Source organism: Melanerpes formicivorus, unplaced genomic scaffold (genome assembly GCF_026170545.1).
Source record: "Melanerpes formicivorus ecotype bairdi unplaced genomic scaffold, bMelFor1.0.p_v2 SCAF_3, whole genome shotgun sequence".
Classification (NCBI taxonomy): domain Eukaryota; kingdom Metazoa; phylum Chordata; class Aves; order Piciformes; family Picidae; genus Melanerpes; species Melanerpes formicivorus.
Window position 1 is genome coordinate 20,590,089 of NW_027142355.1, and position 23,582 is coordinate 20,613,670.

At 42.9% G+C, this 23,582-nt stretch overlaps 1 protein-coding gene across 1 annotated transcript; it reads right to left on the reverse strand.

Moving 5' to 3' along the window:
• Positions 1-1,496: 1,496 nt before the first annotated feature.
• DHTKD1 (dehydrogenase E1 and transketolase domain containing 1) lies at positions 1,497-23,179 on the reverse strand. Its single transcript, XM_068168440.1, has 17 exons — positions 22,999-23,179; positions 18,857-19,012; positions 17,910-18,121; positions 15,768-15,962; positions 15,231-15,500; positions 13,733-13,904; positions 12,033-12,231; positions 10,864-11,176; positions 9,749-9,833; positions 8,965-9,104; positions 8,478-8,628; positions 6,638-6,744; positions 5,454-5,618; positions 5,050-5,132; positions 3,670-3,839; positions 3,077-3,162; positions 1,497-2,489 (listed from the first exon to the last, which is right to left on the reverse strand). The coding sequence occupies exons 1-17, from the start codon at positions 23,150-23,152 to the stop codon at positions 2,388-2,390; spliced, it is 2,760 nt and encodes a 919-aa protein (XP_068024541.1). The 5' UTR covers positions 23,153-23,179; the 3' UTR covers positions 1,497-2,387.
• Positions 23,180-23,582: the final 403 nt, after the last annotated feature.

The window sequence follows — 23,582 nt, forward strand, 5'->3', positions numbered from 1 at the left end:
ATAAGAAAGATGGGCCTGCTGCAACAGGACAAGGGGTGGTGGTTTTAAACTACCAAAGTGGAGATTTAGACTAGGTATAATGAAGACATTTTTTACAAGGGTGGTGAATCACTGGTACGGGTTGCCCAGAGAGGTGGTAGATGTCTCTGGTAACATTCCAGGTCAGGTTGGACAGGGCTGTGAGCAACCTGATCTATTTGAAGATGTCCCAATCACCGGAGGGAGTTTGGACTACATGACCTTTAAAGGTCCCTTCCAATGCAAAGCATTCTATGATTGTATGCATCCAAAATTGGTGGGAGAAATGGCATTAACTCCTAACTCAGCAAGTGCTAAGACTTGCTCCTGCTATCTGTTAGCCATTGTGGAACAGCAGTGTTCTGCAGGCATCGGCATCAGCAATACCAAGGAGAGTTGTGTTGGAGCTCTCCCTTCCTTGCCCCAGCATCCCTAGAGGGCTCCATGGCACAGCAGTGCTGGCCTGGGGGCATCTTGCTGAGTAGCACCACAGAAATAGCTGAATCTGCCACTGGGAAGATAAGCCAGGCTCTGAATACTGGAGCATCCTTTATGTGGTTAGATAACCAAACCTGCACAGCCTGTGTGCAGGTGGTGCAGAACAAGGTTTTGCTCAGGCCACATGAAACTCAGTATACTGGATCTGCTCTTCTTCTTTTGTGTGTATTGTCAGCATGACAGAAGCGTGGGTTTATGTAATCATCAGCTTGGAGTCAAGGCTGATGATTGTGCTTTACAATCTCCTTAGCTACAGCTGCAGCCAAAACGTTACTCCTTGGCCTCCTTTTCCTACTTACTGAGGTGGAGGTTCTCTGTGAGCAGAACTTTTACTGCACCTGACCTGCTGGACCTAGATGGGGGTGAATCTAACTAGAAAGGGCAAGAGGGCTCCAGCACTAGAGTTGGCAGGGCTCATTGGGAGGGCTTTAAACTAGGTTTGAAGGGGGTGGGTGGTGAAACCAGTCTCTCTGGAGAGGAGAGGGACATAAACTAGAGTTAGTTGAGAAATCAGCAGCCCAGCTGAAGTGCATGTACACCAATGCACACAGTATAGGTAACAAACAAGAGGAACTGGAAGTCTTGTCTCACCAGGAAAACTGATGCAGTTGCCATTACAGAAACATGGTGGGACAATTCACATAATCGGAGTGCTGCACTGCGTAGTTACAAACTCTTTAGGTGAGACAGATGAGGGAGAAGAGGAGGAGGGGTGGCCCTGTACATTAGGGAATCTCTTGATGCCACAGAACTCGAGGTAGAGGATGAAAGGACTGAGTGCATGTGAGTTAAACTCAGAGGGAGGGCTAACAAAACTGACATCCTGGTTGGAGTCTGTTATAGACCACCCAACCAAGATGATGTTGCTCTTACTTGGTCACAACTTCAGCTTTCTTCCAGCAAGATTGTGGAACTAAGGACAACTGAAGGAAGTAAAGTCTCAACACATGCTTGAGAACTGGTGAAACAGAACAGCAGCCTGCAACTGGAAAAGATGGTTTATTAAATACACTTCTCTTTGGCTTTATTGATGAGAAGCTGCACATTCCTTGTCAACACAGAAGACTAAACCAATGCAGAAGACTGAACACAATCTTAGGATTAAGGAAAAAAAAAGAAACTAACAAACCAGAAGGACACTGAAAAGAAGACCCTCTTCAGGCTAGCCTCTAAAAACTGGTTTAGCCTCAATAAAATACGGTTTGAAAATATGGCACAATCCCTGCAGCAGGCCTCCACTCTGCAAGCTTGATGTGAAAGCACATCTCCTCCTGGCAAGAGAAACAGTGGTGCCTGAAGCCTTCAGGAGCTATCCTGAAGCTATTCTGCCACCCCAGGAATCTTGCTTTAAGAACTACTACGTTGAGAAGAGCAGCAGTAGCTGCAACAGATCCATTCCTGGTACATAGGAAAAGAGAAGAGAAAATCCACAACACTCTGTTATAGAAATGGCTCATTCCCAGGCATGGAGAAGCATTTATTGGACCAAACAGCACTAACACTTCTGTGGAGAGAAACTGTCCCCACATATGCATAACTCCAGAGAACTGTCAGGTGCAGATAAGTAACATGTTACAAGGTACTTTATAGCCACCTCACTGATCTGCCCCATGAACTGGATTTTTTTTTCCACTCTTAAAATATGTTTTGTAGAAAATACTAGAAGAGAACAAGAAGTATTTAGAGTAAACAGGCATCAGTGTTCATTTTCAGGTGTTCTCCTACATGAAAAAATAGCTTCATCGTTACAGAACTTGTTCCAAATATTTTTTTCCATTTTGGAGAACTAAGAGTCTTAAGGGTCTGGGTTTTGTTCTTCTCAGGAGGAGGCACCAAACATGGCTATCAGCAGAAGTCTGTCCATTGAAAACTTAGGTAAATGTGTTGGTAAGAACATCTTCCTGCTGCTGGTGGTGTAAGGTTCCAATGCCAACTGCTGGAGCCGGTAAAGGAGGTCTACTCACAAGACGGAGCTGAAATTTGAGTCAGGAGGAAATGATTAATGAAGTGCAAGCACAGGACTGTATCTTGAGGTCCTCTGATGCCATGGTGACAACTGCTGTCATATACTGGGTATTCCCAATTGGAAGTAATGCAGGAAGTCATCCTCCATCTCCCAAAGGCAATGTCTCCAAGAACATTTTAGTGCATGATCTTTGAGAAACCTGGTCTAATAGGACAGGTCCATGTCCATAGCAGGGAGGTTGGAACTAGATGATCTTTAAGGTCCCTTCCAACCCAAACCATTCTGTGATTCTATGATCTGCCAAAGTGAATGACAGCTTTGCAATCTCCAACTACTCACTCTAAGCATGTTGTTTCCCATCTGGGATCTTTCATCATCCTGTCTATTTTGACCAAACACTAGATAAAAGAAAGCTCCAGGTCTGCTCATCAACACTACATAGTGCTGCAAAGAACGTAAGTAGCTTAAATTAGAAGACACATTTGGTTATTGCATCAAGATTAGTTATTTTGTAGAAGCACCAGACAATTTTGCATTCAAGAAGAACTTAAAACTTTAAGTTTTAAAAACTAAAACACCATGGGGACATCTTACCTTAACCCCCAGCTGTTTTTCAAACCGTGGTGACACAAAGGACCATGGACCCATGTTCTGTGGTTCTTCCTGACTCCAGATGAAGACTAAAGGAAGAATAAGAGTACATCACAAACACACTCAGCAGCTCCAGAAAAACAAGGTTTTCTTACTTTCGTAGCACCTCTACCTTTTTTGTTTTGGCACTAACTTTGAAATGAAGGCTTTCCACGCTGAATTCCCTTGCAACCACAGCTTGCTGAAGTCAAACTAAAAGGATGTCCACCATTAGGGTATACAGTGGGCAGATTCTGCTTTTCTACTGCTATTTATCTGTTTAAAAGACTGGACTGCAAAAACTAATGCAGGAAATGCCCCAGATGGTTCACTCTGACTTTCACTAGTGCTTTATGGAAGCTGACAATGGCCAAGAGACAAGTTCTTTCAGCAGAAGTAGTAAACATTTGTATTATCCCACCTTAGAAACACTAGAAGTACAGGGGGAAGTGCAAAAAGGAAAAAGCCACTACAAGTCTTCATCCTAAAAGGCAGGCAACAGATCTGGTTCAGTATTTCAAAGAGTCTAGAAACACAGAAGTTGAAATCTGGCTGACCTTTCACATGGCTGTATTTGCTCAGCTCTTGCTGTAGAACTTCCAAGGGGAAAGGACACAGTTCTTCAAGTCTCAGAATAGCTGTATTATGCTGTTTCTCTCCTAGTGTCTCTCTCTGCTTCACCAAAGCATAGTAATGTTTACCAGAACAGAAAACCACCTGGGTGACACTAAAGGGAAAAAAATAAATGTTTCCAAATTCAGTGTTTTAAGGAAACTCTGAACAGAATAGTTTCAGCCTTCAAACAAAAACAACCAGCCAAACTTTAAATACAACTTTGATAAGTTAAATTGCTACCCTAGACCATCTTTTCTCTTCTCTCTTCCACTCCCTCCCACCTCTCTCCCACTCCACTCCATCAGGTGGCAGAGCTCAGAGGTCCTGCTTCTTCAGTAATCCTGGGAAAGTTACCTTACAATGGGATTAATGTCTCTCATCTAAAATCATCTACATCATCTAAAATCATCTTAATCATCTAAAAATTAAACACCTAGTTGAAGCTAGTCATCTGTGTGGTCTGTAGAGAATACACCAGAGAGGGACAGAAGTATCTCCAGAGGACAGTTCTCTTCCCTGCTAAAGACTGCTTTCTGGAGATATGCAATACCCTTCAGCAATCAGAGAGGTCTTGGCTGCCTAACCATACTGGAGATAAACCTCGGCAGAGATAAACCTCACCCCTTGTGCCTCACCATCTGATTTAAAAAAACACAAGATGCTAAAATGCTTCCAGCCTTTCAATTGTGAATGAGGATGCAAACATCAGGGATGCTGTCAGACTCTGGTAATACTGGGACAAGGACCAGACAAGAACCTTAGGAGGGAAAAAAACATGGGACAGAACTGCCCCTTGTGAACAGGATTCTCTAAAACATCTGAAGGGATTGAGACAGACACACACCATTTATTACTACCCTAACTTCACTTCATCAGCTCAGGTGTTTCAACAACAGAACAAAAAATTCTGCATCTCTTTGGCAGCCAAGTCTAGCAGAGGGGCATTCTTGCCCATGGCAGGGAGGTTGGAGTAGATGACCTGTGAGAGCCATTCTATGATTCAGGTAACAGCTGCTCCTAGTGACTGTGAGCTAATGGGTATGACACAGAGTAGCACCCAACAGATCAGTAACTATGGTCACAGCCTCCCTGTGGGGACAAAGGATGAAAGCCTGAACACTTTACTATTATGCAAAGAGATATAACTACTAACAAATAAACAGATGAAAAGGAGAGAAACAAGTAAAACTCTAAGTTATCCAGCATAAAGCAATGTCTTACTCTTTAAGTCATCTCTTTCATATTAACTCAAACTTGAGCCCTTAGGTAGGAGAAAGGGACAGGACATCCTTTCTGAGCTCTTCATCTGAGAAAGGAGTTACCTTTTAGGATCTACAGAGGAGTCACCAATGACAGGCTTAAATGTTGTTCTTGGAGCCATTTCTTCAAAACTTGATACAGCAGCCTGCACAGGGGAGAGTTGGAAGTTACCAAACCTTGCTGCCTTTTAGCTTGGGCCAGTTAGGAATGGATAGGGACAGAGTTTTCTAAGTACAAAAGACACAACCTTCCGTCTTCCTCCCATTCCCACTCACATGAATGAAAGGTGGTATGGTAAGATTCTCAAGAAGACCACCAGACTCTGAATCAACTCTACATCTACCTCACCTGCACCCAGCTTTAATCCTCAACCTATCCTGCCCCAAACAGACAAAGCCCCATCGATCTGACCCCAAAAGAGAGAGAGGAAAACTAAGAAAAAGGAGAAGATAGTTTTTCAGCTTACGGGTAGTCTGAGTAGCACTTTGGGAGAAACAACAATGAGTGGTTTCCTGAAGTTTCGGACCATTTGCCGACGGAGTAAATGGAAATACTGTGCTGGGGTGGTGGGATGCACAACTGACATGTTGACCTGGTCCCCATCCACTCCCTCTTCAGAGCTGTCACACATCTGTATAAGGGGAGCACAGCAACACCTTGTCAAGAAGCAAGCAGTGAGCCAAATACAAGACAGAATCCAAGCACATGAGCTGACTAGAATAAGAACAGAAGAGCGAATATACCAATCCAGACACCGCAATGGAAGAACAACTTCAGAGAAGAAATGCTAAGATTGTATCTGAACTGCTTCCTAGCACACAGCAAGCAGGGCATGACAGTTTGCATTTCTAAGAGCAGAGAGGTCATAATTCCATCGGAGTGACAGCACCTGTGTTGCAAACCCCTCCTTAAGCCACTTCTCAGATGCAAGGCCTTTCATGGATTTTTTTTTATCCATTTTTTGGTAAAAATGTGCCACATATTTACTACCTGGTATTTCATAGTGTCCAGCATTCCATTTGTGTGCTTTGTGCCTAGTGGACAGATCTGTGGGTGATTTGCACAAGATGGTGGCTGCCTGCTTCAGATGCCAGCCCTCCAGGTATGTTCTATTAGAGGTCTGCTATTTGCAGTTCAGCAGTTTTGACTTTCTACTGGACTCACTCTGGTACAGTGATGTTGCTGAGGAGGAGCATCCAGAAAACAGCAGGGAGTAGTGAAGCATATCCCACTAGGGCTGTCTGCAGAAAGCACAGGGCCTCTGCAAACACCATGCAAATCTCACATTAGGAAATTCCATGTTCCCAGACACTCACTTGGGCAGGTGACAGAGATGCAAGAAGAACAGCAAGCATTTATTACAGGGTTCAGTCAGAGTCTTGTATCAGAGCTCTTGTGGCAGCATTCAAACAAAACCTCCTTCCTCACCATTTCTAGATCAACACATTCTCATCACAGTCCCCTTTCTTCCTCTAATTTCACCCCAGCCCATTCCTATCTCATCATGATGGATGATACTGGTATGTATCCAGCTTCTGATGTCACTAGCATGTACATAAAGAACGGGGCATTTTGTGGCAAGACTCCTAGAGCATTGATTTCCAGTGCTGTGACGGAGGATATGTGACTCTGAGATGGGTGGTGGAATACCTGTAAGAACCGTTCCATCCGGCAGGATGAGTGCTCTGGGCCTGCACCATCATAGCCATGGGGAAGGAGAATTACTATCCCACTCTGCAAAAGCCATTTGGCCTCACCTAAAAACATACAAGGAGGAAGAAAATAATAATTTCCACAGGACATAAAGCACATCCCCCCCCAAAAAAAAACAACATAGTACTTTGCATGAACTCCACAGGAAAAAAAGCCTAGTTGATTTCCACACCATTAAATACAACCCTAAAACCTGCTACTGGCATTTAGCCACAAGATTCACAACATGCAACAGTATGCACAAGATGACCTGAAGTTTCTGACACTACCATATAACTTTGGGCTTCTACAAATCATAAGCTTCTATGTGAAGCAGTGAAGGTTTCAAATCTTTCCCTAAACCACCATTGTATGCAAGAATCCTCTAACAGAATTGTCCTCTTAACTAATAGGGGTGCTCAAAGGTAACTCTCTTCAATAAGAAAGTACCTGACTTCATTGCATATTTTCTGTGTCCCTTGTCATTTGGTCCTGTGCAGGAGCATCCCTTGAGGCAGTTCTAGCTAACATGGCAGTAGTAGCCACAGACTAGTTCCCCTGGGCTCCACCAAACCTCCTGCACTATTTAAGGGATTACAGTTAAGCCCTAAAGGTAATTCATCTCAGCATGAACTATGTGTTGAGGAGGGGTGGTGTGGCAATGCCAGCGACGAGCAGTGTGAGCAACCTGGCAGTGTAGGCCTAGAGCCTGACATGGTGGTAGGCCATGCTCAGCATGAGTGCAGAGCCAGCTAGCAGTTTAGCAAAACAGTGCTGTGCCTGCAGCATGTAACTAAAACAGGGCACTGGTAGCTATAAACACGGACAGTTATCTTGGGACAACAGGACATGCAGCTGCATCAACAAACCTCATTGTGTCATTAGTAGTTGGACAAATAATCTGTAATAGTGCGATGTGTGGTCACTCATAGGGAACCAATGAAGCCATGCCAACAAGGCACGCTGAGTTTATATAAGTTGTAGAAGTTCTCTTGCGAGTTTATATAAGTTGTAGAAGTTCTCTTGCTAGCACTTCTGCCTTTCCTGTCCCTTCTTCTTCTACGCTTTACTTTACTGTGCTATACTCGCACCATAGGCCTGCACCATAGGCCTGCAACACTGGAACAATAAAGGAACAATACTCCATCATATTGATCAGCTGTATTGATTCCAATCTCCGTCGTCCCATTAGGGTGGGATAAGAGGGCCTCTGAATTTCCATTTGTGAGTACAGAGGAAGTACAGAGGCCTAACAGAGGCTAGATGCCAAAACTCTGGACACTTGCATACAAAGAATCCCACTCTAGAAATCCATCTCAGCATTTTCTCAGCATGCTCCAGCTCAGAGAGGTCTTTTGCCAGTGTCTGAGCACTGAAAAAACAGCAAACTTAGAGGATGATTTTAAGGCATTGTGGTAGGCTTGTTTGTTTAAAATAATCACTATTTTCTTTCTGCACTGCTTCAGGAATTTTTCAGATACCTCGTGAAGGAAATATACAGCCTTAAAAGCTATCAACTATTTACACAAACAGTAAAATAAATGGGGGGAGAGGAAGAGAGGTCATTAATATAATCAAGTGTCCTTTTGGAATGACTCTTCTGCCAAGGGTGGGATGTCTTTCATTTCAGATAGTCTTCAGAGAAAATCTCCACAGAAGTCAGGCAAAGTCACAAGACTTACTGAGAAAATAGAATTATTTTCTCAACATGTTACCCTTTTAAAGATGAAGGATTTGCTAAAAATGTGCCTAGTACAAAGGATTAATTTTTAAATGTATTAGCTCCTTGTACACTCACCTCCAGAGATGAAAGTGTCAAATATAATCTGGGCTCCGTTAAAAAAGTCTCCAAATTGAGCTTCCCAAATTGGCAGTAACTTTGGGCTCTCAATACTCATTCCATATTCAAAACCAAGCACAGCTTCTTCAGACAAGGGACTGTTACTCACCTAACAAAAGGAAATTATTGGGAGGGTTGGGTGAGGAAGATGACAACCCAGGGTTAAGAACCTTTGGAACCAGACACATCAGTGCTAGGTACACTGAGGACATGCACTCCTAGAGGCAGCTGATGGTCACCTCATTTTTTGCTTTCAAATGAAGGCACTGACAGGAAAAGAATAGCAACTAATCTCTCCAGGAAAAGCAAACCCCCCCTTATTAAATTTGTCACGTTTTTTATGTCTGTATCTGTGCTGTACCAGAATATGTCTCAGCAACTTTAAAATGTATGTTCTGTTTCAGCACAGTTTGAAGAAGGTTGTCTTGTGGATCAGAGAACCTACCTCTAGGAAACCCTTCTGGTCTGGGGACATATGATTCAGAGGAATGTAGGTATCATCTGTCTCTTGGCAAACCAACATTGCATGTCGCTGGCTAAAGGTTCCTCTGCCAACATCTTGTCCACTTAGTCTGATATTAAACCCTTGCCAAGCAATAAACAAAACACTGGATCAGCAATTCGTGTGAAAAGAAAACATGCAGGACATCAGCTCCTCTATTCTAAAATGTTACTTCTCCTGTTATGTCTCTTTTTGGATTTCCCCTCATCAGCAACATAAAATCTGATGGAATTCTTAACCAGAAGTAGCTCCAGCTCACAAGCACAGAAATGTTCAGACATTTCTCTTTTCTCCTCTTTGCAGCCAAGAGTTATTTTGTGGTAAACGGTTCCATTTACCAAGGCACACTGCAAAAGATATACATTCTGTACCATAAGTAAATGGAGATTTGAATTCATGCTAGAGAGGAGGGGAAAGAAATAGTAGCATGAAACACACTAAGTATTTGTGAGGCCCCACTGATGTCAGCTGCATTGCTTATGTGCTTAGCTCCATGCACAAATGTTCTGGAGGAGTGGGAAGGAGCAACAACTCCTTGAAGACATCTAGTACTCAGTCTACAAATAGTAGTGGCATACAGGATTCCTATTTACCTTCTCTGCATGCTACTAACACAAAACCAAATTGTCAATTTATACATCATTTCAATCTTTAGAAACATCTAAGCCTGATGTTATACTTTATTGACATCAGAGTAAAAATACTCTGTTATCTGCCATCTTCTTACCTTGACTCATCAGGGAACCAAAAGCTAAAGTTTCAGCTGTTGCCCAGTCCAGCTTTGTTCCTTCCTCCATTTTTTTAACTCTTGACTAAACACATAAACAACAAGCAAATGTTACTATTTTGCCTTTTTGCATCTGTGGCACAGATCAGCATTAGAGCTAGGAAAAAATGGAACACTAGACAGAGAAATGCTCTGTTTCTGCAGCCAGTTTAGGTTGGTTTGGAATACACATTGTCTTGTTTCAGCACATCCTGAAGAAGATTTCCTTGAGGACCACAGAACTATGGATAACCCCTGTGTTCACTCACCAGTCAAGACACTGTGGAATGACAAATTAGATCATAGTCTCAAAATACTAAAGATCTTGACAGAGAACAAAGTATACTCCTGAGAGACTCCTGGTTCATCTGGTTAGGAGTGACGGAAGATACTAGGTGTAAGTATTTCAGTCTCCAGACAAATGATCATGCTCAGCAGTGGTGTTCTTACTTTGGGCTGGGAAGACAAGAACGCCAGTCTTCTGAACTATTCAACTCAAGGCAATAGGGCTGCCAACTAGACAGCTGCACATGGTCATCATTCATCAAAGGGAAATGTTCACAAATCCAAACCAGTCCAGTTATCACACACAAACTTATGAGCCATCAAAATCTGTCAGACTTGGCCACATGTGCGTACTTATGTTTCTCTATATAAAATATAAACATTCACTGCTGGGTTTAGAAACTGTGTGCACAGTTATCAAGTTCCTGATTCATTCTCTCACAAGGTACTCATTATAATCATAAGGTACATAAATGAGAGTAATTTTTCGTAATAGTTTCCATTATTTGTAAAAGTAAAAAAAAATGTATTTTCTGTAAGCTTTTTTCTTCATTGCAACAGAATATTGTTGACATAACAAAATTATATGGCCATATTTAGGGGAGGGGGCATGTCTGTCTTCAAAATTGAAATAAAAATGGCATAATCTTAGCCTTGAATAAGAACAAGCTGCTTTCCTAGAGAATACTACATTGTTCTTCACCTGGCAGCCCTGCTGCGTTTGGAGTTCTTCCTGCAGCAGGTCACATCTTTGTGCAGTAAGACTAGAAGCATCATTACATTCTACTGACCTGTGCATAGGTCTTCAGAAGATGGCTGTGCATCTGGAGTTCTTCAGGCACCTCTACAGACTTGACTCCGATAAACTGCAGAAGTGGTACAGGCATACCTGTGTCCCAAGTGGTGATTTTAGCAGAAGGCTCGACGAAGCCTTTCCAGTGAGCCTGCAGGTTAGTAGGAGGTGGACTATACAAAGTCATGTTGGCAAGACGGTCATTCAACTTAGAATAGTATGTTGTCTTTATCTCAGACACTTCAGCCTCACTCATGAGTCCAGCAGCTATTAGGTGTTCTGCATATGTGTCTGGGATACTCTTGCGGGATCTGTCAGAGAGGGAATCGAACCCCATAGTCATTAAGCCTGAAAAGTGTCACTGTAGAACAAGGAAATCTCATCTTACTACTGTTGGTACCATGGGCAACTAAAATAAATGACGTCCTGGTGCATTACATTAATTTGTATTATTTACTGTCCTGGCATTTCCAGAACAGCAAAAATTCTCTTGGATATCTGCTTTACAGTCTTTTTTGTATTTAATTAAAAAAGTGCTTGCAGTTGGCAGGTACAGGTTAAAGCAAGTCAAACCCCGCTCCTAGTCAGACTGATTTTGTGCTATCATGCATATTTTCTTCAGACAAATTAACTGTAGGACTTCAATGTTAGCTGAGAACCAAGACATCTATTCCATAAAGGCTTCACCTAAAATGGTAGAATTCACTGGCCAGTAAATTTGATGTGCATTTTTCTTTGAGGATAAAGATAAAATCTGAATACATAAACAATAATTAAGTCCTTGCTGGAACCAGTAGGACCAGATAGAGAAAATACAAATATCACAGTGGCTTCCTGCCCATTCTCCCACATGATCTACACTTCCCATTGGCACACAGAAGACAACTTTGCAGTCTTATTACTACTGATCATGAATGTGAAATCCAAGGTCTATGTGCAAGATTGTTCTCTAGGAGGCATCAAGCTGCATATTCAAGAACCAGCATTAGTAGTTACCTTCATTAAGGTCAAGGCCTGCTGACAGTGTGGCTGCACTTACATAAAGACTTGTTGGTAAGGCATGGGATCTTCATTATGACTTTATGACAGTAGCAGGCAATACTGAGTTGGTACAAACACAAGTACATTTTGGGTTTCCCCATCAGGGGGTGTTAAAGGTACCATTACCTGATGATTTTGTACATGGTGGGGTTGGTGAAGAACGGCTCATCAAGCTCATTGTGGCCCCACTGCCTGTAGCACAGCAAGTCTACTATCACATCCCTGCGGAACTGGCGTTGGTACTCAACAGCCAGTCGTGTGGCACGGACAACTTCTTCAGGATCATCCCCATTCACGTGGATAACTGCACATCCAACAATTTTACCTGCCCAGAGATTCAAAACGTAACATCAATAATCACATCCAAACCCTTACAAAGAAAGGAGGATGCACCAACTCTGCTGCAAACTACAGACTCATCTGAAGTGTATTTAACAACAATAGATCTATAAAAGATGCTCTTTGTGATGAGAGGTGGGGTAAGGTGTAGGAGTCTTCCCTGAGACAAATTAAGGCAACCTGTTGTGTTTGTCACAAGTTTGAGCACAAATTCCTTGGCAGCACTAAATTCCCAGAGAACTTTCTATACACAATTCCTGCATCTCATTAATCTGGATAGAAGTCTGCAGGGAATAGGAAAGAACTATTTGATCACTTCTCTTTCAAACAAAACCTGAGTTTTGTTTCCTTCTTATCCTAATCTGTCATTACTATGAACTTCTACAGGCTAGAAATAATCTTCTCCTTTGTCAGTAGTCATTCTATCCACTGAAAGAAAGATTCTATTCTCCAGAAAGAAAGATCGCTTCATTAAAGAGAACACTGCAAAATTCAAACATCTTAACACTGTCTCCTCTATGACAGTTTGGGTGCAAATCTTCCCAGCAACAGAGTGCTGCTTCTTCTGTGCCTTATCCTCCCAAATTCTGGGAAATTAAGATACTCAGCCACTCCTAACCCACACCAATTTTTTCTCTATAGTAAAATCCTGAAGCTCGCATGGATCACACACACCGCCTTACTAGGCAGGTAAGAAGAAAGAAAACATAACATAGTCTATCTAACTTATTACCTTATCAGATTGAACAAATCTACCTGTTCAGTTTGATGAAACTATAAGACAAACAAAAACACTTGATGTGGTCTTGAAATCATGTATTAGTGGATTTTTAATTATAGGAAACACACACAATGGAACTAACTACTACATCTCTGATCTTGCTGATTGTAATACAGTTTATCACTAAGAAAGAACAGTCCAAAACAAAAGACTTCTAGTTTAAGCATAGAAATGGCATGAGCCTCATCTTTCAAATACAAGCTCAACAAACTCACTTGACAGCAAACCAGAAAAATAAAGGAGTATCTGACTTATAAACCTTGCTCAGAAAACACACTGGAATGACTGTGATTAAATTTAACAAGACAGATTTCAAATACATCTATTATACACTCCATCACAACACCTTTTTAAAAGCTGTCAATGACATGGAAAAAATGAGATGAGTAATAAAGACTTCACATTAAATCTTGCAAATATTTTATTATATCCTGTAAAAATGTGACAAGATTTTTTCCTCGCTATTTAGTCTTTGCCATAAAGCAGATGGGAGAGGGCATATTTTTAGCATCTGAAATTTTGCTAGTGGCAGGTAATAATCAATAGTAATTTTCATTTCTACTCTATCATGAAAATGGTGCTATATTAATCTAACCCCTAGAGTTGGTAGGAACTTGCTATAAAAAGCCCATAGCACATACACATAGGAGTTGAAAATCCTTTCTGACACAACAGGCAACCTCCCTTCTGATTCAACTATACATACCAATATCACTGCAGTACAGAGATGATCTTCCTCGCTCTGGAGGAGTGGTATAGCCCAGCTGGTTATTAACAATTAAATGGATGCTCCCACCAACTCTGAAATGTGGTAGATTAGAAAGGGTCAGTGTTTCAGGAACAATCCCTTGCCCAGAGAAAGCAGCATCACCATGAACCTACATTAGGGAAAAAGATGGAAAAAATCTCATTAGAAAGCACTGGAGAAACAGAAAAATCAAAACCATAACTCATTAAGCAAGACCTTCTAAATTGAGTAGTTAGAAACATAGAGTCAGTAAGGCTGCAAAAGACCTCTAAGATAATCAAGTCCAACCATCAACCCAACACCATGATCCCCACTAAACCATGTCCCTCAGCAGTACATCTACACAGCTTTTAAATACCTCCAGGGATGGTGACTCAACCACCTTCCCAGGCAGCCTGTTCCAATGCCTGATCACCCTTTCAGTGAAGAAGTTGCTTCTAATATCCAATCTAAAACTCTTCTGAACAAACTTGAGGCCTTTTCCTCTCATCCTGTTGCTAGTTACTTGGGAGAACAGATAGCTTCAGCTGGATCCACTTCTCCCTTTCAGACCACTCTTTTCATGGTTTGAGAGTTTACATAGCTTTATTGCTCACACAAAGTCATAGCAGCCAAGACTTGTGTGTGACTGCCTGATGTAACTGGAATTCACCAATAATCTCTTAAAACTGACACACCAGTGTGTAGGTGACTTTGCATTCCCCAAAGTTGGGGTTCTCATTTTTAAAAAATGAGAGCAATAAGGACTTGCCTCCTGTTTTCTCAGTAGTTCATATTCTCCTTTTTGCTTTCTCTCAGTATCCACAAAACATTTGTTTAACTGAAACATGTTTTCACTTCTATCTGTAGCCTTCTTCATGTTTTTTACACTTCAGATGAGAATAGTTCTGCCCCAAGGTACTTTTACTCCTGGCTTTAAAATGTTTAAGAGATTGACTCATTTGTGTTTCCAAGTTGAATACAATACAAGAAAAGATTTATCAAGGAACTATTGAGGATTGCCTCTACAGCTATAAAAGACAGTTCAAAGAGCAAAACTGATTTCAGCAGATTCTTAAACAGTACCAAGATAAAATAACAAAATCCTAAATCCTCTTGCATATTTTGCAACATTGTTGATAGCTCTTTTAATTTAGAAGGCAGCTAGCAGTAGTAGTTTAAATGCAAAAGTGGGCTGTGAGGAAAGCCACACATAGCTCTCAAAGCAGAGTATTATAAAAATAAAGGGTATCAATCAGTTCTTCAGAAATCTTAGAACTGGAACTGTTTAAATGCCAAATCACATATGCCACCTGGAAATCTTTCTTGTCCGCCTTCTTCTCTATAAAGGGGATCCCAGTTCTTGATATTCTACATTAATTCAATTTTGGTTGATTCTTTCTACATACACCACTTCTCTTCACATGCTAGTCCGGGAAGTCCTACAAAGATTAGTTTGGTATTACAAGCAAAATACCTGCAGGCAAATAACTTTGTCCCCAGGCTGTGCAGAACTCTCTGGGGAGTAATCTCCATCAAGCAGAGTCTGTTGCCTTCCTCGAGTCTTGCCCACAGCCACGGGATTGACTGCTTCTAAGTGTGAGGGGTTAGGTAGCAAAGTGACGTGCACAGGCCTGTGGGAACCGAAGTCAAGATCTACAGAAGATGTCAGGTGGGAGAGAACATCCCCAATGGCTGCTGAATTCTCTGGAAACTCACTCAAACCACGCATCTTACGGAACATGAGCTGCATGGAAACAAATTTGGTTAATCTTTCCAATTCATTGCCATACTGAAAGAAGAATATTTACTGAACTGTATGCTTTCCTACTCCCGAAATTACAAGGATGCTTATGATAACAGCACATGAAGCCCTTCACTAGAGTTCTTCTACATGTCTCCTGCAGATATACTCACACAGGTAACTTTTTTATTGCTCCAGCATTTCCAGTATGACAAGCTTTGGTACTTTTATTTTATTTCACACCACGCATAAAGATTGTAAATCTCTCACCTCAGGTGGAAGCTGAAGTAAACCAGTGAGAAGATTAAGTCTTCCACGATGAGGCATTCCAAGAATGATATCTGTCACACCACTGTATGCACACATTTTGAACAACTCATGGAAGAAACCCATCATGCTCTCTGCTCCTTCGCCACCATACCGCTTCACTGTGGCAAACTTTGTGGCTAAGAAGCGATCAAACTCCTATTAAAAACAGAAGAACTTCAGTATTAGGCTGTTTTAAGCAGCAATCTTCTGTTTATAAACTTGAAATACAATTTATGTTTATACCTTGAAAGTCTCAGCTCAGCCTTCACCCACACAGTCCAAGACCAAGAAATACAGCACCAGAGCAATTTGCAAATTCCTTGATAGTTTGCCCTGGAAATCAAGGAATGGTGTTCTTCTACACTATAAACCTAAACTACCCTATGATGCAAAGTGCTAGAGAAGCACTTCATCTACTCCTAAATAGCTCTCATAAATCGCAAAGTTTTGGAAGCACTGAAGTGTCTGTAGAGTTTTGCAGCCGACAACTGAACATAAATGAAGTCTGTAACTGAGAACCAACTTCCTAACCCAGCACAGAGTGTAATGGTCCAATCCACGGGCTGACAGCTTAGCCAGCAGTTTGCTGTGGGGGACGGTGTCAAAGGCCTTGCTGAAGTCCAGATAGACCACATCCACAGGCCTCCCCACATCCACCAGACAGGTCATCTGATCATAGAAAGAGATCAGGTTGGAGAGGCAGGATCTGCCCTTCCTAAATCCATGTTAGCTGGATCTGAGCCCTTGGCCATCCTTCTATTCACATACAGAAGCACCTTTTTTTTTGCCTGTCAGGGTTGAATTCAACACTTTTAGTATAGTTTTGGTCATATTGAAATTAAAATGGGGTACATCAGAGTCCCAATTTCAACCTCCTGTGTGACTGTCAAATTCCTCTAACTGCCAAAGAGGCAAAAGTACAAAATGTGCTATATACTTCTGTTTGGTCATTGGTAAATATTACACTTAACACTTCTTCCACTTTTAAAACTGGAAACAGGGACACCTTCACAGATCCTGCTCTTCTACCTTTCTGTCCTTCTGGATAACATGGGGTGAAAAGCAGTGAAGGTGGGAAGAGAAAATTTTTCACAGTATAGATGCATTAGAATACATTTTTTCTATACATTTTGCAAGTACATAAATCTTTCACTTCCTTACAGAGTGCATTGTACAAAGGTTCCTTTCCTGAAAACCAGCAAAGTTAACTATACTATACAGCAAACAGTCCAGATCTGTCCTGTTCTCCCAAAACCTTGAAAGATACATTTTGAAGCTAGCAAAACAGATCAACCTAAGTCTGAAAGGGAAACACAAAACATTTACAACAGAGCACAAAATTTCATAGAGCTCTGCCCAAGCTAGCATTCCCAGCAGTAACATTTAATATAAACTGTCATATCACTAGCCTAAGAGAATCTCCATTTTGAAGAGTAGATCTGTAGGGTCATTATTTGTGTCGCCAGGTGACAAAAGAATATATGTTACAAAAGGTGATAAAGAATACATGTTACAAGGATATATATTCAGGCTGGATGTGAGGAGGAGGTTCTTCACCATGAGAGTGGTGAAGCCCTGGAATGGGTTGTCCAGGGAGGTGGTTGAGGCCCCGTCTCTGGAGGTGTTTAAGCCCAGGCTGGATGAGGCTCTGGCCAGGCTGATCTAGTGTGGGGTGTCCCTGCCCATGGCAGGGGGGTTGGAACTAGATGATCCTTGTGGTCCCTTCCAACCTTGACTGATACTATGATACTATGATATTACAAACAGTCTATGTTCTATTTAGTTGTAAAAGCCTTTAGAGTTCGAAACAGGCTGGAAATATTTTCCTAGAAATAATTTCCAAAGTAGTCAATCCAAATTTAAAGGTTTGCTATTTGCTATTTGTTTCAATAACAGCTGCTATTAAATTCAGCAACAGTCTCCACTGAGATTTGTGTATTCAACTTTTTCAGGTAAATCCTTGCACTTTTTCCTCTTGCACAGTGTGAAGGCCTTTCAGGATAAGCAACTATTCTTTTGCTGCATGAATAACATCTGGAACAGTAGAGAACTCATGACAGACTCCACAACTCTATTACAATCCAGCAACAGTGAACAAGGTACCTGGGACTCCAACATCAGTTTGCACAAGTGTTTTTTCTCTTCAGGTGTAAATGCTTCTTGTTTTAGCTCTTCGAATCTTTTAGTGAACCATTTTCTCTCCTCCAAAGTTGGAAGCTGGCTTGTTTCTATGGAAATATGCCCGCAGTATATATGGTCAAGGTAAGCCAACACATCCTCTAGGGAAGCTTCCTCTTTTCCCATGTTTAGAAGCCCTGGTGGGAAACAGATATTATTAGCCACTTTGGGGAAAGACAGGAAAACACAAGACCTGTACTGTTGTCTTGCAATTACGCTAATATTTTAAGAGTACATTTTCATGTCTTGTCTTGTTTCCTTCACTTAAAGACAAAACTCAGGAATATTTTTCTAAGCACAATTCAGTATTATTAATACAAGAGTCTCAGGCTTATTTTTAAGGTGCTCAAAATGCCTTTGTGGAATGAATGTCACTGTTTTTGTGACTTAGCATAGCATTCAGTATCTTGTGGTTCCAGTCCCAGATGCATCACAAGTAAATAAGCATCTGTTTGGCAGATGGAGAAAATAAAGCACAGATAGAGACCCTCCTTTGTTAAAGGCCATAGCAAGTGTTCAAGAGATCTGAGAAAAGCCAAGTCTTGACTTCTGGCTTCGAGCCCTGGCAGCTTCACAAGTGTTAAGTACTATGGTAAATCAGAATGTTACAGCAACAGGAGAAATTAATGTATAACCTCAGTAGTTTTAAGAATAAGTAAAAATTGTTGTGGTTTCCAAAGGTCCTAGAAGGTCACCAGCCATCCATTACACGATGATTTCTCAACAAACATAAAAGTAGGCTGAAGCAAACAATTTTCTGTCCAACAGTTCATTACTGATTGAACTGCCACTCAGTATTTGACTCTTACCCAGCAGACACAGCCACTCAATCATTTCTGAAGACAACTGCTATGATAAGACTTCAGACTTACCTGTAGTAATGAGAGGCCCTTGAAGAACTTCAGCTAACTCTTGGATTTCAGGTACCATGTTCATAACAGCTTGGCCAGAGTACAGTGGGTTTATTTTGGCTGCTTTATGGCCATGTTCAGCATATGCAGTTATTAAACGAGCAAGAGCATGGTCAACTAAAACCAAAAAGAAAAGAGAACAGTAACACAAATGAATAAACCTTTATTAGAATAAACCAAACCAGGTTGGAAGAGACCTTCAAGATCATCATGTCCAACCCATCAACTAATCCAACCCACCCAAACAGCTAACCCATGGCACCCAGCACCCCATCAAGTCTCCTCCTGAACACCTTCAATGACGGCGACTCCACCACCTCCCCGGGCAGCCCATTCCATAGCGCAATCACTCTTTCTGTATAGAACTTCTTCCTAACATCCAACCTGAACCTCCCCTGGCACAGCCTGAGACTGTGTCCTCTTGTTCTGGTACTGGCTGCCTGGGAGAAGAGACCATCATCAGCCTGTCTACAACCTCCCTTCAGGTAGTTGTAGAGAGTGATAAGGTCACCCCTGAGTCTCCTCTTCTCCAGGCTAAGCAGCCCCAGCTCCCTCAGCCTCTCCTCATAGGGCTTGTGTTCCAAACCCCTCACCAACTTTGTTGCTCTTCTCTGGACTCATTCCAGCAAGTCAACATCACATTCAATCCCTTCTGAGCACCAACACAGTAGTGTTCTGTCCATTGATAATCATCAAGGTTCTGTCTGGACAGATCATTTTTCTAAGCACTTGTTTTTACCTTATCACCCCACAACAGCTCCCATCATTAAGTCCTAAATCTCCTCACTCATCTAATTTTCAAGCAAATGCATGCTAGATTTCTCCCAAGGCTTCCCTTATATTTAGACTCCTATAAACATATGCAAAGCTACTTAATTTTTACAGAATCACAGAAACATTCAGCTTGGAAAAGAGCCTTGGGAAAACCATGTCCAACCGATAACCCTAGTCCACGCAGTTCACCCCTAAACCGTATCTCCAAGCACCACATCTAAATCTTTAAACACATCCAGGGTTGGTGATTCAACCAGCTCCCTGGGCAGCACATTCCAGTGCCTGACCACTCTTTCTGCAAAAAAAAAATTTTCCTAATGTCCAGTCTAAACCCACCCAGTCACAGCTTGAGGCCATTCCCTCTTGTTCTATCATTAATTACCTGTGAGAAGAGACCAACACCAGCCTCTACACAACATCCTTTCAGGTAGTTGTAGAGAGCTATGAGGTCTCCCTTCAACCTCTTCTTTTTAAACTGAACAGCCCCAGCTTGCTCAGTCATTCTTCATAAGATTTATTCTCCAGGCCCTTCACCAGCTTTGCTGTCCTCCTCTGCACTTGCTCCAGCACCTCACTACCTCTCTTGTATTGAGGTGCCCAAAACTGAATAATAATGAATAAACAATACTTGAAGTGTGGCCTCACCAGAGCTGAGTACAAGAGGACAATCACCTCCCAGCTGACTGGTAGCAAGGTCAGACTGATAGGTTTATAATTTCCTGGAACCTTCTTTCTTCCTTTCTTGTAGGTGGGTGTTACATTTGCTACCCTCCAGTCCATTGGGACCTCCCCAGTTAGCCAGGACTTCAGGAAAGTGGCTTGGCGAGCACATCTTCCAACTCCTTCAGCATCCTAGGGTGTAGCCCATCCAGCCCTATGGACTTGTGTGCATCTAAGCACCACAGCAGATCACTGACCACTTCTTCATTTATTGTGATGACCTCATTCTGCTTCTCTTCCCTGTCAGCTAGTTCATGAGGCTGGGTGTCCAGGGAACAGCTAGTTCCAGTGGTAAAGACTGAGGTAAAGTAGGCATTGAGCACCTCAGCCTTCTCCTAATCCTTAGTCACTATGTTTCCCTCTTCATCCAATAAAGGATGGATATCTTCCCTAGTCCTCCTTCTGTTGTTAATGAATTTATCAAAACATTTTTTATTATCCTTAATAGCTGTAGCTAGGTTGAGCTCTAGCTGTGCTTTGGCTCTCCTAATTTTCTTCCTGCGTACCCTCACTAAATCTTTATAGTCCTTATGAGAGACCCGTCCCATCTTCCAAAGGTTTCAAATCTCTTCACAACAGGCGGTATGTCCAACTTGACAATGGCAAAGTACCAGCACGCAAAGTCTTATTACCTCAAGACAAATGAAGTTATACCACATGCTTCTCTGCTCCTTGCTGGAATGACAGGAAGACAGAGTCTCAACACTTCAGGTCCTACAACCCCAAAACACGTCTGTGTGTGCTGGAGCCACAAGGCAACAGCAGGTGCACAAGCTGAGACAGACATACTAAAAAATTAACTATGTGAACTTGTTTTCCAACAGACATCAGAAACATGCTGCTGCAGGCATTTTGTATTGAGGTAAAAAAATGATCAACATTAACAGAACCTGACCAGCTGAAAGGTCGTGCACACGACATTGCTGTCATTGAGCACATGCCACAGTCAATAAATTGTACACCAGTACAATATATTTGCAAGCACAATCTGCTAAGAATTAATTCCATGAAACAGTTTATAATGCATTTCTAATGGGGGGGGAGGGGGTTGCCCTAATGAAGCTGCAGTGATGACATTTTCCAAAACAATGCAATTTCTGGGACTATTTCACAAAGTTTTTTCTCTGACATTCATATTTCCATTGCCAGCAGCTGCAGCTGTTATGTTCACACAGTCAGCCTGTTTAAAACAGGCCCTTTTCTCTAAGGGGTTCCACAACAGAAGAGCATAGCCTTAACATCTCCCACAACACTCTCACCAAGAAAGCCATTTAAAGCAATACTAAAAATCACAGTATCATAGAATAGTAGGGTTTGGAGGACACCTCTGGAGATCATCTAGTCCAACCTCCCTGCTAAAGCAGGTTCACCTAGAGCAAGTAGCACAGGAATGCATCCAGGTGGGTTTTAAATAGATTCTACAAACTCTCTGGACAGTCTGTTCCAGTGCACTCTCAGTGTCAAAGGAAAGATGTTTTCCCCCGTGTTCCTGTGTTCTAATTTGTGCTCATTGCCCCTTGTCCTGTTGCTGGGCACAGCCAAAAGCATTTGGTCCCATACTCTTGACACTTGCCCTTCAGATATTGATAAGCATTGAGATGATCCCATCTCAGTTGTTTTTTCTCCAGGCTAAACAGCCCCAGTCTCGCCTTGCAGTCCCCTCATCGCCTTTGTAGCCCACAGTTGGACTCTCTCCAGTAGTTCCTGCTCTCTCTTGAACTGGAGAACCCAGAACTGGACACAATACTCTAGATATAGTCTCCTTAGGGCAGTAGACATGAAGCAGAATCTCCCTCAACCTGCTGGCCACACTCTTTTTAATGTACCACAAGGGCACATTGCTGCCTCATGTATTGTAAAAATATATTAACGGTGTTTATCAAGGACACTACTACTTCAGGATGGGACTCCATGTCCAGCACCTAACAAACCAGTTTCACTCTTGCTTCTGTGAGGCAGGACCAATTCCTACTGGAATCTCCAGAGGTGTTAATGTCGAGATGACACCTCGAGAGTTTTCTGCCTGAAATGATTTTTCTGCACTATAAAACCAAGCTAAAGGCCACGTAGTTATTGCTACAGTAAACTGATCTGCACTTAGCTAGTTCAAGCAGCAGAGCGAGCAGTAAAACTCTAGAAGAGCACATCGCTGAAGTAACTCCAGCAGTCGATGCGCTCAGAGTCACTGCGGCCCGTGGAGCTGTACCAGACACCAGCGGGCTTTCGGGGAAACCCAAGCGGAGAACTTTGCGATCTCAGCTCCCGCAGAGCTGAGGGCAGGCTCTGCCCTACGTAGGGCGAGTGAAAGACAGCCAGGAGCCCCGGGCAGAGGCGACGGCTGCCGACGAGAACAAAGCATAAAGTGCCTCAGATCGACGTTTCAACGCCCTCGGACTTTGGGTCCCCCCTCAGTGCTCAGTAGCCGTCGCCGTCCTGAGGTGAGTGTGGGGCTGCCGAGCAGAGCCCGAGCCGCCGCGGCGGGGACCCATCCTACCCCCGAGTCGCGGCGGGACCAGTAGCCCCTCCGCTCCGGGGCAGCCCCCGCCGCCCTCCCCTCAGCCCAGCGCAGCCCCTGTGGGAAGTGTGTTGTGGAGGTGAATGTGTCCGACCTGCTTTGCCGCTCGCCCCAGCGCCGCGCGGCTCTGCCGCTCGCCCGCTCTCCGCTTTCCGCGGTTTGTAGCCATAGACGCCCCGCTCGGTGCGGTACCAGCGCCGCAGGCCGACCCGCCACAGCGCGCAGCGAACCGCGTTCGCCGCCGCCATGGCCGCCGCACTGCCGACCGCCAACCGACGGTCCCGACGACGACGACGCCCCGCCACCGCCCCCAGCCGGGGTGGAGCCGCCGCTTCCCGCCCCGCTCCAGCTCCCTGAAGGGTGAGGTGGCGCTGGCGGCTCCAGAGCTGCGAGGAGGCAGTCAAAGGCTCAGCCGGGTGTACGTACTTTAATTCTGAGTGTCCAGGCTGTTCCTCTGATCTTTTCCACCATTTCAGAAGTACATTGAAGTGTCTTGGTATTTCCTATTAAAAGGCTGCCTAAATTTCCTATTAAACCGTCTCTCCTGTAACATATCAGATATTCATCTTGTGCATAGGCCATGCAGGACTGTGGTTAGACTGAGGAAAGACACAGCAACCTCATCATCTCTGGAAAACCTACCATAAAAAGGCATGAGTTATCAAAGAATGACAGAAT

What these genes read in the sequence shown, in the direction of transcription:
- DHTKD1 (XM_068168440.1), bottom strand. Translation starts at nt 23,152, where the DNA reads ATGGCGGCGGCGAACGCGGTTCGCTGCGCGCTGTGGCGGGTCGGCCTG. An exon ending in TACTTCAGCTTCCACCTGAG is followed by an intron (nt 15,501 to 15,767) that starts GTGAGAGATTTA and finishes GTTTCCATGCAG; the next exon opens with CTCATGTTCCGTAAGATGCG. An exon ending in TTCTGAAGACCTATGCACAG is followed by an intron (nt 9,834 to 10,863) that starts GTCAGTAGAATG and finishes TTATGTGTTTAG; the next exon opens with TCAAGAGTTAAAAAAATGGA.